At 36.8% G+C, this 14795-nt stretch overlaps 1 protein-coding gene across 1 annotated transcript in view; it reads left to right on the top strand.

Annotated features, from left to right (window-relative positions):
• LOC128225127 (cyclic AMP-responsive element-binding protein 5-like) overlaps positions 1-14383 on the top strand; it is a 36441-nt gene extending 22058 nt beyond the window's left edge. Inside the window, exons 3-6 of the mRNA XM_052935160.1 lie at positions 8148-8265; positions 9064-9111; positions 11605-11957; positions 12159-14383. Of these exons, the coding sequence (XP_052791120.1) occupies positions 8148-8265; positions 9064-9111; positions 11605-11957; positions 12159-12216 (577 nt within the window). The 3' untranslated portion in view covers positions 12217-14383. The remainder of the gene's footprint in view (positions 1-8147; positions 8266-9063; positions 9112-11604; positions 11958-12158) is intronic.
• Positions 14384-14795: the final 412 nt, after the last annotated feature.

Raw genomic sequence — 14795 nt, 5'->3', positions numbered from 1 at the left:
TCATGTTCTCGACATGGTATGCATGCAGACAGGTTCAACACTGGTTGCATATGTCGTACGAGATGTATTTACAGAGAGAAAGGTTCTTTAATTAATAATGAACCAAGCATTATAGAGGCATTTTTTTATACATTTGGAACATCTCAGTTTTTCTTTCTTTTTATATGAAATAAATTTTAAGTGCAATGTGACAACTATTAATCAATCAAAATAAGCAAGTTGTCAGGTTAAAGACTTTTCAGCACGTTAAAAAAATTGAAGCAAAATTTCATAATTTTTGTGAAAAATGATGTCAAATGCATTAAGATTGTACCGGTAACACTGTGACTATTTCATGAAATATCATCAACTAAAACAAGTTTACCCACCTTGTTCGGTGTCTGTGTTGTTTGTACGTTGTGTGTCGCTTGTTCAGTGTCTGTGTTGTCTGTACGGCGTGTGTCACTTGTTCAGGGTCTGTGTTATTTGTACGGTGTGTGTCGCTTATTCAGCGTTTTTGTTGTTTGTACGTTGTGTGTCGCTTGTTCAGGGTCTGTATTGTTTGCACGTTGTGTATCGCTTGTTTAGTAGGTTGCGTGTCGCTTTTTCAGCGACAATGTTGTTAGTACGTTGTGTGTCGCTTGCTCAGTGGCAGTGTTGTTTGTACGATGTGTGTCGCTTGTTCAGTGTCTGTGTTATTAGTACGGTGTGTGTCGCTTGTTCAGGGTCTGTGTTGTTTGTACGGAGTGTGTCGCTAGTTCAGTGTCAGTGTTGTTTGTACGTTGTGTGTCGTTTGCTCAGTGTCAGTATTGTTTATACGATGTGTGTCGCTTGTTCAGTGTCTGTGTTATTTGTACGGTGTGTGTCGCTTATTCAGGGTCTGTGTTGTTTGTACGGAGTGTGTCGCTTGTTCAGTGTCAGTGTTGTTTGTACGATGTGTGTCGCTTGTTCAGTATCTGTGTTATTTGCACGGTGTGTGTCGCTTGTTCAGGGTCTGTGTTGTTCGCACGTAGTGTGTCGCTTGTTCAGTGTCAGTGATGTTTGTACGTAGAGTGTCGCTTTTTCAGTTTCATTGTTGTTAGTACGTTGTGTATCGCTTGTTCAGTGTCTGTGTTGTTAGTACGTTATCTGTGGCTTGTTCAGTGTCTGTGTTGTTTGTACGATGTGTGCCTCTTGTTCAGTGTTAGTGTTGTTTGTACTTAGTGTGTCGCTTTTTCAGTGTCATTGTTGTTAGTACGTTGTGTGTCGCTTGTTCAGGGTCTGTGTTGTTTGTACGTAGTTTGTGTGTTCAGGGTGTGTGATGTTTGTACGTAGTGTGTCGCTTGTTCAGTGTCTGTGTTGTTTGTACGTTGTTGTCGCTTGTTCAGGGTCTGTGATGTTTGTATGGTGTGTGTCGCTTGTTTAGTGTCAGTGTTGTTTGTACATAGTGTGTCGCTTGTTCAGGGTCTGTACGTTGTGTGTCGCTTGTTCAGGGTCTGTGATGTTTGTACGTAGTGTGTAGCTTATTCAGGGTCTGTGATGTTTGAACGTAGTATTTCGCTTGTTCCATGTCTGTGCTGTTTGTACGATGTGTGTCGCTTGTTCAATGCATGTGCTGTTTGAACGTAGTGTTTCGCTAGTTCAGGGTATGTGTTGTTTGTACTTAGTGTGTCGCTTGTTCAGGGTTTGTGTACGTAGTGTTTCGCTTGTTCATGGCATGTGTTTTGTGTACGTAGTGTTTCGCTTGTTCAGGGTATGTGATGTTTGTACATAGTGTGTCGCTTGTTCAGGGTCTGTGTTGTTTGTACGTAGTGTGTCGCTTGTTCAGGGTCTGTGTTTTGTGTACGTAGTGTATCGCTTGTTCAGGGTATGTGATGTTTGTACATAGTGTGTCGCTTGTTCAGTGTCTGTGTTGTTTGTACGTAGTGTGTCGCTTGTTCTGGGGCTGTGATGTTTGTCCGTAGTGAAGATTTTGGCTACTGGTCTGTTCCCTGTAGTTTCCACCACCATATTATTACAATCGCCGAATTCTTCGAACTATTTCTTCTTAGGGCCATGCACAATAACAATTTCACATTGATTGGTCTTGTCATCTCCTGAACAATTAATAGAAATTCTTTGAGTGCAATATCTTAATGTATGTAAAACAGTAAAATAAACTGACCATACCTCGTTCATTTTTTGCATCTGTATGAAACTGAACTGAACCCAATCCATATCGAATGGTTCTTGTTAAAGAAGATAACAATAACCGGTTTTTGATTTTTTCAGTCATATGATTATACCGGTCTTAAAAAAATCACAAAGAGCGTGTACGAGGTATCAAATTATGTGCATTTGAAAACAGAAAAAAAACGTTGGTACTGAAAACCCCTTCACCTATAATATCAAATAATAATGCACGTTTGTCCCAAATTCCGAGATTTGACAAATGCATAGAGGATAATTGTTTGTTTCAGAATCAGTGTGTGTATACCACGTGATAAATTACGTCATAAATGCTACATCGGAAAGCAACATTTTGCTTTAAATGAAGATTTAAAACAAAGAAAACCTTTCTTTTACTACACCATTTTAAATTAAACAAAGAACAGTCTATGTCGCTTCACTTTTATACCGGAGTTTGATAAGATGATTAGTTTCATCAAACACTTCTACAAACCTGTTTCCATAATAATTTTGACAGTGCTCCGTCAGACGGCCGTTTTGTTAAAATGTTTGTCTTACTAAACTCTCAATCAAACTCTGGTAAATACCGAAAGCGGGGCTACGTCAGCGGCATAGACTGCGCTATGTTTCATTTTAAAATGGTGAAGAAGTTATGAAGTTATCGTTGTTTAAAGTTTTCATTTATGACGCAGTTTATCACGTGGTATACACACACTGAGTATTTGATCTTAATATATTTAACCGAGTGAGCACTAGCGCTATATATTAACGAGTGGCGAAAACACGAGTGAAATACTCACTTTTTGTGTTCACAAATTGTATGCGAACGTAATGATGTCGTTGAATTTGCGTCTCAGTCAAGTCCGCATTGACATTTGCTTTGTAATGAGAGCGGGGTAATTTCAAAACAGTAAAACTATCAACATGCTATTTCAGCGTTAGAAACAGTGCAATATCTAAACAAATATTAATAAACATCAATAAATCAATGAAAGGCATTATGAACAGTTCTTTTAAATGCCAACTACAATATAGGATGTCCAGATATTTCCCCCAAATACGATACGGCGGCAGTATGTTACAAATTGGCTATCACTATCAGTTATCGGAATCTAAAGCCTTCGAACAGTTGTCCGGCTACACTGGGAAAACATTCTGTCTTTGAACTTTGACGGCACCACGTTTCAAGGGGGAAACGAAGACATATGACCTTTGTCAATACTACTCAAAGTTGAGACTTTTAATGCGTGCAATTAACGTTGCTTACATGATGCAAAACAGGTACAAGAAAGCACCCAGTATGCATTAACAACCATATTCTTGGTTGAATGCGTAGTTATATAGATTAATACGCCAACATACTAGCATAACAGATTGTTGGAAATATACAATACAAAACACACACAGTTTCCATCAAATCTAAGACGTACTTTGGGTTTTGCACTAATATTTAAGACGTATTTGGGGTTTTGCACTTTTATCTAAGGCGTATTTAGGGTTTTATACTATTATCTAAGGCGTATTTGGGTTTTGCACTATTGTCTAAGACGTATTTGGGGTTTTGCACTATTATCTAAGCCGTATTTTGGGTTTTGCACTATTGTCAAAGACGTATTTGGGGTTTTGCACTATTATCTAAGGCGTATTTGGGGTTTTGCACTATAATCTAAGCCGTATTTAGGGTTTTGCACTATTATCTAAGCCGTATTTAGGGTTTTGCACTATTGTCAAAGACGTATTTGGGGTTTTGCACTATTATCTAAGGCGTATTTGGGTTTTGCACTATTATCTAAGACGTATTTGGGGTTTTGCACTTTTATCTAAGGCGTACTTAGGGTTTTGCACTATTGTCTAAGGCGTATTTTGGTTTTGCACTATTGTCTAAGACGTATTTGGGGTTTTGCACTATAATCTAAGCCGTATTTTGGGTTCTGCACTATTGTCTAAGACGTACTTGGGGTTTTGCACTACTATCCAAGACGTATTTGGGTTTTGTACTATTATCTAAGCCATATTTGGGGTTTCGCACTATTATTTAAGGCGTATTTGGGTTTCGCACTATTATCAAAGGCGTATTTGGGATTTTGCACTTTTATCTAAGCCGTATTTTGTGTTTTACACTATTATCTAATACGTACTTGGGGTTTTGCACTATTATTTAAGACGTATTTTGGGTTTTGCACTATTTTCTTAGACGTATTTGGGGTTTTGCACTATTATCCAAGCCGTATTTGGGGTTTTGCACAATTGTCTAAGACGTACTTGGGGGTTTGCACTATTATTTAAGACGTATTTGGGGTTTTGCACTATTGTCTAAGACGTATTTTGGGGTTTTGCACTATTATTGAAGCCGTATTTTGGGTTTTGCACTATTGTCTAAGACGTATTTGGGGTTTTGCACTATTGTTTAAGACGTATTTAGTGTTTTGCACGATGATCTAATACGTACTTGGGGTTTTGCACTATTATTTAAGACGTATTTGGGGTTTGCACTATTGTCTAAGACGTATTTGGGGTTTTGCACTATTATTGAAGCCGTATTTTGGGTTTTGCACTATTGTCTAAGACGTATTTGGGGTTTTGCACTTTTATCTAAGCCGTATTTAGTGTTTTGCACTATTTTCTAATACGTACTTGGGGTTTTGCACTATTATTTAAGCCGTATTTTGGGTTAAGCACTATTGTCTAAGACGTATTTGGGGTTTTGCACTATTATCTAAGCCGTATTTTGGGTTTTGCACTATTGTCTAAGACGTATTTGGGGTTTTGCACTATTGTCTAAGACGTATTTGGGGTTTTGCACTATTATTTAAGACGTATTTGGGGTTATGCACTATTATTTAAGACGTATTTGGGGTTTTGCGCTATTATCTAAGCCGTATTCTGGGTTCAATTCAATTCAATATTTTTATTGTCTCCAGTAATGAAGATAGGAAAATACATATGTAATACACGAAACACACAGAAAGGGATTTGGTGAATAAACATGCATATATATATATATATATATGAATATAAACTATTGTCAAATGGATATATATGAACGAAATAATAAATATAAGCAAATATACAAGGTGATCAATGTGTTAAATAATGAACACAAAAAGAATCAAGTTAGCAATAGAGAAAAACACACACTATATAACAATTGTGCCATATCAGTCGATATGCAATATACAGTACACAATTGAGGTAGTAATCATACGTTGCTTGAACGCTTTCGAAATAATTTAACACTTGTGTATCGGAAGACAGCAAAATATGCTTAGGGCCATTTATAAGTGTACATGTACCTAGACATCAGACATACTTCTACTATGAGAAGTAAGCTTTCATGCATTTCACAATAAAAGAATACGACACGTTAAGGAATGCGTCTTCATCCGAACTATCAAGTAATGGCGGCAAAGGAGCGCCAAGGAGACGGAGACAGAAACCAATGGCATCAAGACTAACAAGTTCGGTTACAAAGTCATTTGAACAAATTGACAATACATGTACTAAGAATTCATTAAGTAGATGTACAGTGTTGTCGCATTCGGCAATAACATGCGACAATTCTTCTTGGTAAATACAATTACATTTTATACAGTACATGTTTCTTAAGACGGTTGGTTTTCACCATAGTTTAGCAATAGCTAGCGTCGTGTTTCGAAATGATCGTTGTTTACTTACGACGTAAATGACACATTGTTGGATACATGGATGCAGTATACGAAATATCATACATTCTGGATCATTTGCTATTCTAGTGTTCCACATGTCGATTTCATAAGCATTGATTGTTCTTTTGACATGTGCTTTCCAAACGTATTTGGATGGCAAAACAGATTCAACAATGTGATCATTTATCATATGAGCAATATTATACTTTTGTAGGATGTAGCATATATCGGGAATAAATCCTGATCTAACTGTGTTTCTATCACGTATATACATATAATACTTGCAAGTAAATATTTGTTTCGTATTACAATGGTCAGGAAAGGACAATATTTTATGTAAGAACATCAGCTTTCTACTATCAATTTCAGGACATATTCTGTGTAGCCCTAGCATAGACTGTACCATATCTGAACGCGAACGCAAAGCCAATCCCTGAATTTTCTTTGATACAAAGTGTTGGAAGACAATTTTATTTTCATCGGATTTAGACATGTCATTCCATAGTTCAGATCCATACAGAAGTGTTGGTAGAACAACCTTTTTATGCAAACTTACTGATTTAGAGGGTTCACGCATAAGGGGTGAACGCCCTGTGAAATGATTGAAAAAAGTGAGTTTCGAGCCTTTTGAATTCGACCACTTAATCGTTCACCTATTTTTAAGTTCGACTGCTGAAGTATACCGAGATGATTTGCAAAAGGTGCATTTGATATAAGAGCGTTGCCATAGACAACACTTATCGGGAGGGGACGACGACGTTTTGAAAATGTTATGGTTGACGATTTTGTTACATTAACTTCGATATTCCATCGGCGGCAGTATCTATATACGATGTCGACTTGACTCTGCGGACTGTTGGGGGAAGTTGCTAGTAAGGAGATGTCGTCTGCGAATGTAGGGTTATTACATTTGACAGACATCACCTTTGCACCATAATTACTTTTTTCTAGAGTATGGAGTAAACTCGTCGACGTAGACTAGATACAAAAACGTAGACATGACCCCACCCTGACGGACCCCACGCACAATTTCAAAGGCGTTAGATGACTGGCCACTATATCTGATGACGCAACGCAAGTTATTATATGACGGTTGAAGCAGGCAAAGGGGCTTACCCCTGACGCCAAGACGTCCGAGCTTCAGCATTAAAGAGCCGTGCCGCACGGTGTCAAAGGCGGCGCGCTGGTCAAGACACGCCACGTAGACGTCGCTGCCACGTTCAATATTGTACAGAACAGTCTCTTGAAAGTTAAAGGACGTTGTTATGCAACTTAAGTTTTTCTGGAATCCGTGTTGTTGTTGGCAAGGGAAGTCAATTTTCATTAGTTTTGTGAATGTGTTAAGCCTATTAAGGATAACTTTTTCGAATATTTTACAGAAACATGGTATCAAAGAAATTGGCCGATAACTAGCGGGGTCGGATTTATCCGTACCCTTTCCCTTGTAGACGGGGATGACGACACTCGTTTGCCACGATAACGGGACGCGCTCGTGCGCGATAATGCTATTAAACAGTCAGGTCAATCCCGAAGTGAACTCAGTGCGTAGTTATATAGATTAATACGCCAACATACTAGCATAACAGATTGTTGGAAATATACAATATAAAACACACACAGTTTCCATCAAATCTAAGACGTATTTGGGGTTTTGCACTTTTATCGAAGATGTATTTGGGATTTTGCACTTTTATCTAAGGCGTATTTGTGGTTTTTCAATATTATCTAAGACGTATTTGGAGTTTTGCACTTTTATCTAAGGCGTATTTGGGGTTTTGCGCTACTATCTATGGCGTATTTGGGGTTTTGCATTATTGTCTTAGACGTATTTAGGTTTTTGCACTTTTATCTTAGGCGTATTTGGGGATTTGCACTATTATCTAAGGCGTATTTGAGGTTTTCCGCTATTATCTAAGGCGTATTAGGGGTTTTGCATTATTGTCTTAGACGTATTGGGGGTTTTGCCCTATTACCTAAGCCGTGAATGGGGTTTTGCATTATTTTCTTAGACGTATCTGGGGTTTTGCACTATATTCTAAGCCGTATTTGGGGTATGCGTTATTGTCTTAGACGTAGTTTGGGTTTTGCCCAATTATCTACGGCGTATTTGGGGTTTTGCATTATTATCTAAGCCGTGTTTGGAGTTTTGCATTATTGTCTTAGACGTATGTGGGTCTTTGCACTATTATCTAAGCCGTATTTGTTTTTTTCACTATTGTCTAAGACGTATTTGGGTCTTTGCACAATTATGGAAGACGTGTTTGGGGTTTTACATTATTGTCTTAGACGTAGTTGGCGTTTGCACTATTATCTAAGTCGTACTTGGGAGTTTGCTATATGTCTGTTGTATTTCAGGTTGTACAAAGTACTCGGGCCAGCTAGTCTCGCTATTGGCTGTGCCTCTATAGTCGGTGCAGGGGTGTACTACTGTTGTTGGGGAGTCCAAAGCCCGGTCAGATCTAAACATTCTAGGGTAAGGCAAGTTGAGGCCGTCCTTTATGACGAGTGTCTGTACTAGTTGTGTAAAGCTTTTCATGAATTTGTTGTTGTTTTTTGTTTTTGTACTTCCGTCGCCAAAAATGTTTTTTAATCCGTGATTGAAATAAAGGTAACACCCTGTGTTAAAACACTTAATGCTGATTTCTATTGTTCTGGGGCCGTATTCAATATGCATCTTAGTGAATATTTTCAACTTAGTGAGAATTTCGTAATTTTTGACAACGATTATTTTAAATACAAGCTACTTTTCATCAGATTTATTCATATGCATATATTGTTTGGACCATTTTCTTGTTTATTTTCATATTTTTGGTTTACAAACATTGTTCGTTTTCTTAAAATTCAAATTAGAAAAATGGCAATTTTTCACTTAGTTGAAAATTATTACTAAGATGCATATTGAATACGGCCCCTGGTAGATTCTTTTTCGTTTAATACAAAGCATTTTTCTTTGATTTTCATCTGAACGTTCCCATATATATATATATATAAAGCCTGCACCGAAAGTAATTATTAAATCATTATTCCCCAAAAATGTCTGCCCAAGGATAAATGGCCATGTTGGTAATGTTCTTGGCTTATATTAGCTTTGACATACAATGGTTGGAAGGCAAAATTCTCTGTTTCAATTACATGTTTGTGCCAGGCTTTCTTTTATCAAGTTCATGAGTGCAGGGAACATTCATTCATATTAGCTCGAACATAAATTTCATTGTTAATCGTTTTTAACATTTCAATATATAGGTTTGAATGTAGACGTTGTTATTTTCAGAAACACAAAAAGACAGCAGACTCATCAGACCAACACGACCCTTTAAAGGTAACTAGATACAATGTTTTTATGATTAATTTTAACTCTCTTTAGACTTGCAACATAAAGTCTTGTTTGTGTAATAATTGGTAAATATTAAATAACGTTTTGTGTTTGGGAAAAGAATGTATGAATACAGTTGAAATGGTTAAATTGTATGGATTCCGAAGTACTTCACGCGTATTTTAAACAGACCAACTGCGTTCATATCCCAAATAATGACATAATCGCGCAATTCTTTACTCATGTTTACATCAATAGTTCATTAATTATTTTCACAATGCTTCAAAAATACTTATTTTCCTGTAAGAAAACCTAGCGGAACTTTTTTCTTACCAATTCTGTAAATATAATATACCGGTCGAAACCGGAAACAGTTCATTATATGACGTCATAATTAAAAGGGGATATACTTATCAACATGTTGATCGAAGTTTTTTGTGGCATGCTGACACAATACAGACAATAACTTGATAATGGGTAAATTAAACCAATTCGGAAGCGCTTGCTCATTATTACAGTCCTTATTTCTAATTTTAATTTACACATGACCGTCATACCATCTCAGAACACTGGCTACCTTCCATTTTTATAGGTTTTGAAACTGAATAGTTTGTGGTATCAAAAACGGGATGCTGGATCTACTGAATCTTTTCTTTTCTTTACATTTTCACCGAATAGTTTGTCCTCTTACACCGGATATGGTCATTTTACCGAATAGTTTGTCCTCTTACACCGGATATGGTCATTTCACCGAATAGTTTGTCCTCTTACACCGGATATGGTCATTTTACCGAATAGTTTGTCCTCTTACACCGGATATGGTCATTTCACCGAATAGTTTGTCCTCTTACACCGGATATGGTCATTTTACCGAATAGTTTGTCCTCTTACACCGGATATGGCATTTTACCGAATAAAGTGGTTACGTTCAACCAATTGTAATTTTCTTAAGAGAAACGTACTTATTTTCTAACGTTGGTTTATGTTGAGTACACAAGTGGAGCTCAATATATGGTGTTGGGGTCGTGAAGCACTTGAAATCAATGTTATATTGTACGCAAATTGTTCAATTGACTATAGAATATATAGGAAATTTATTAAGTGGTGTTTGACCTAAACAGTTTTAGATTTGCGATCCGAACATATCCGACATTCCTTTAAGGATTCCATGTCTCTCAATAAACAAACACACTTACAATTGAGAAAAAAGCAACAACATTTTTTTAATTGAGTACCTAGTAGGAATCATTCCTTAATCGGAAATATGCGCAATTGCCGAAATGCCGTTCATTTTAGGAATAGAAGTTGAGGTGTAAATATTATAGTATAACAGCCGACTGACAATCGCAAGTCTCAACTACAAACGGCTGCGATATCTCAGTGATAACATTCCATTTATCTGGCATTGCAAATTAAATTGCTCGTCAGCTTCTTGATGAGGAAAATGTCTTGGTTTCGATCGATATCAAAAAGAACACGCTAATAATCAAAATACTGCTGGGTAATGACAGGAAATCCCAGATCATGGACGCTTATATACGGCTATCTAGGGAGAATAGTAGATGAGGATATGGAGACTTAAACATTTCCTAATAACCCTCGATATATTTATATTATATTTGTATGTGGGGGAGAAAGGCCGTCTGGTGTTTGTTTGATTTGCAAATATCTGTGGATTTTCTACTTCTACGGTGACATTATTGGGTCATTAATTCGCGGTGTTGATATATTGCTAGTTGCTGATTGACATCAGTTACAATATATGCAATATGCAATTCTTAATTTTATAATTTAATACAAATCATCATTTCCATAAATATTACTTTGGGCGTCTTAAATAATTTCTACACATGTTGATAGAATGCATTGGGAAAACTTAATAAACTAAACGTCTTTCGTGAATATGACACGCGAACGGAAGAATAAAATTGCCATGATCAAAAAAATAAATAAATAAATGTGCCTCTTATTTTTGCTCGTCGGTTTTTCAGGAGTGAAATTGAATAATTGATTGTCATAGAGACGACTTAGATAATAGGGCAAAATCATAAATCTAGTGTTTTCATCACATATTGTTACATGAAATTTGGTACACCCAAATGTTTATGACTCCGGCATAAACAACTGTTTTGCCCATTGACTTAGTTTACTTTTTGGCATTCCCTTGAAACGCCTGGAAAATTGATTATAATTCTACGTGCCGAAATTATTACAAAATTCATACAGACATTTCCCGTCAATTCTTCCGGCTACCATTTGCATACTAGTAAATAGCGAACGCTTCGTTATCATAATGGGTCTACTTCCATCTCTTTTAGAGATAATTCCATCTCCATAAAGCAATTTGCATAGTAAATTGCCTGTAACCAAATCATAATGAACCAGGTTCCTTTCATAGTCATTGTGTATTATAAAAATTAAGAGAAGTGATTTCCTTTATGTAAGTTGATCTCAATACAATTAACATTAATCTGTCTTACAATTGCTTTTGTCATCCAGGCCTCCTCAGTTCATGCAATTTCAAACGATCGAAAGAAAATCTCCTCGCCTTATTCAAGCGTCCATGATGGGAGACCTAACAGCACTCCTGGGACGCCGGATCAGAGGACGTCAAGTCGTCATGGTTACGGTAACAATAGGCACCGGACGCCGTCAAGAACGTCGTTAGATTCTCAGCGGAGCCACCACCACAGTTCCCGTCATAGGAGCAGTTCTCACAGCCATTGTAACAGTCACTCTCACAGCCCCCACAGCCCACATCCCCACCCAACTGCGCCTCCTCCACCTACATACAAGGACAATCAAGTGGCCTTTGTTAACACTACAGCTCCTCTGGCACCGGGAGAAACTGGGTAATAATAAAATTGTATTGTATTTGACAGTTTCCAATGTTGTGGGATAAATTGTGACATTTTTCAATCATTATTTTTTTTAATTTGAAGAACACTGTGTTTAGTGAATGTGAAATTTCTTGTATGATGTATTTGTAATGTTAGAAATTACATTGAAGCGAATTCATAAAAATAATAATGATAAACCTCTTCACATTTCAGGTCGGTAGATATTTCTATTGACATTGAGACAGAGGTGCCAGAAGAGAAGAGATATTGACGATACCGTTTCCATGTCAACAAGCTTTGCTCAACCGACCGCGTAGGACAGATTTGGTATATATAATGCGGTGTGGTATATGTCCAAGAACGCTCTTCAACCAAAGCGACTTTGGACGGTTTCATGCCTAAACAGGATAATATGAAATTGTTCGACAGAATAGAATGAATTTACATTTGAAAGAAATTCTGTGATATACGGCATGTAAACGGATGTACATTTGCCAAAATCAAATAGTGAAAGATTGACTTCATTTAGTGCATACGGAATCAGTACTTTATTAAAACCTGGCATTGGTTGTTATGTGTGTCAATGTAGGTCAACTGGATGTTGTTGAAGGACAAACACTGTACGTGGCAAACAGACCTATTCTTGTTGAGTTACGTTGATCTGTCTCTGTGTTAGTGATCTCCCTTGTCCCTCCGATACCATATACATGGGTCCATCAATACTTTATATACGGATACAAACATACTGTAAACTAGTTTGTAGAGAATGGCAGTGACGTTAACATTTATATTGTCTTCTGTACGTTGATTGTGCAGTTATCGTTAATCCAGTTACATTCTGTGTAATCCAGACCTGCCAGACTATTGGCGTTTAAACAATTATAACCTCGCTGGACGTCGTAGTTTGGCTTGTATTATATTATTATTTTTTTTAAAAGAACGTTCTATTTGCGAAACGCACTCGTCAGTCAGTTAGATAAAGCAAGAACGCAAATATCATTGAGATGCGTCTCGACGGCGGCCTCGGACCGTCTATTCCAATCCGATGAAGAGGTTCGTTTATCAGCCGCTCATGCTATTGCGACGTGATTAAGGCGACGATTTATGAATTACATGTGTGATATGTGTAGATGTGTATGAGGCCGTCAGTAGTAAGTTCCACGTTAAACGCACAATAATACGTCAAATTGCTGACAGGGGTAGTCAGTAGCTTTGATGTGTGAGTTTGATTGACAGGCTATGAATGGTGCACCGGATTCGACAAATCACTTGATGGATTTATGCGGAGCAAATGTCACGATCATTCAATGCTTTAAAACCCTTTACTTCTACATTGATTTGCAAACAGTAACATATAACATACTAACATATTCTCATTTGAAAGGATGGTTATTTTAATTGAATCAAACGACTATCTCTATGATATAGTTGTAATGATGTGTGTGTGTGCATGTGTTCGTTTGTGCATGTTGCGTTTGTTTGTTTTTCGTGCCGCACGTACGTTCGTGCGTGTGTTTGTTCTATCAGAATGATTGACGTATCTAAAGTTGAGTGGTGCTTGACTGAACAACAGTCGAATTATGATTATATCGTAATAAACCGTTCTAAGGCCCTTACGATGTCTTCTTTTGGAGCGCTTTCCGTCAGTCAATCAGAGGCCGACTTATAATAGCGTTGTTTTCGCGATGAAGTTAAATTTAGCCGACATTTCTCTTGGATTCTTAAACTGTTTCCGATATTTAATATTGTAAACTTATCATCTGCATGATAGCTATGTCGATAGAGCGGAGGAGTGAAAATAGATTAAATAAATCTAGGTTGTAAAAGCAACGTCGCTCTTTTTCAGTCAATTTTGCTTTTAAATTTAATCATTAAAATACTTTTGGATGTTAAATCGAGTATTATTTATAACATGTGTAACGCCTATTTTCCATTTTGTGAAAGGAATGTACTCCATATTAACGCAGACTGTCAATTGTACATAACTTGTTAACAGCTGAAAGATCCTTACCAATTTTTGAAATCCATATGATTTACAACGTAGATTTCAGCAGCTCGGAAAAAGGTCTTACTTAGGTAAGACCGCGCACTTAAGTCAGACTGGGCTTGATAAGGGTCATTGGTTAAACACCTTAATGATATATTGTGGTTGGTGCGAAATAATATCTGCAAAGTACTCCATAACACGCGAACTGTATTTAAATTGACTTTAAAATGTAAGTTTTCTTACATTTTGTATTTCGAAACTCTAATATAAAATGTTTATAGTGTATTTTTAATGTTAGTAGTATAATCTTTCTGTGAGATGGAACTATGACTCTTTGTTATGAAATCATATCAACTATTGTTTTATTTATACCGGTAAAATATTGTTGGAATTATTGTTTATTATTTGGTGGTTATGCTGACAAATAGCAATGACCCTGTCTGTTTCTTCTGACATATGCATTATCATTCCTTGAATAAACTTGTAACAATTAAATGGAGTTCGGTTGCTAAATCCACTGAAGGTCCTTTGCATTAGATTTTACTAAATCTCCCTAGTTTAACAAAAGGAATTATTGCCCTTTAACTAAGACAAGTCACACAGAATATGCAAATAACTACAGAGGCTTTTATTCGAAATTGTTTTCAACTTTTCTAGATAATAGGCTGCGGCTATGGGTGGACATTGCGGATTACTTATTGTAAGCCTATCATTATGGCTTTAGAAGCAAGGGCAGTACTTATGATAGTATATTTGTTTTATTGTCTATTATATACACAATTATCAACAACGATAAGCGAATGTTGTATTTTGCCTTTGTTAATTTCCGTGAGGCGTTGATGTTGTATATCGAAATGGTATTT

This window comes from Mya arenaria, chromosome 2 (genome assembly GCF_026914265.1).
Source record: "Mya arenaria isolate MELC-2E11 chromosome 2, ASM2691426v1".
NCBI classification, from domain to species: Eukaryota; Metazoa; Mollusca; class Bivalvia; order Myida; family Myidae; genus Mya; species Mya arenaria.
This window is presented reverse-complemented; position numbering and strand designations above follow the sequence as displayed.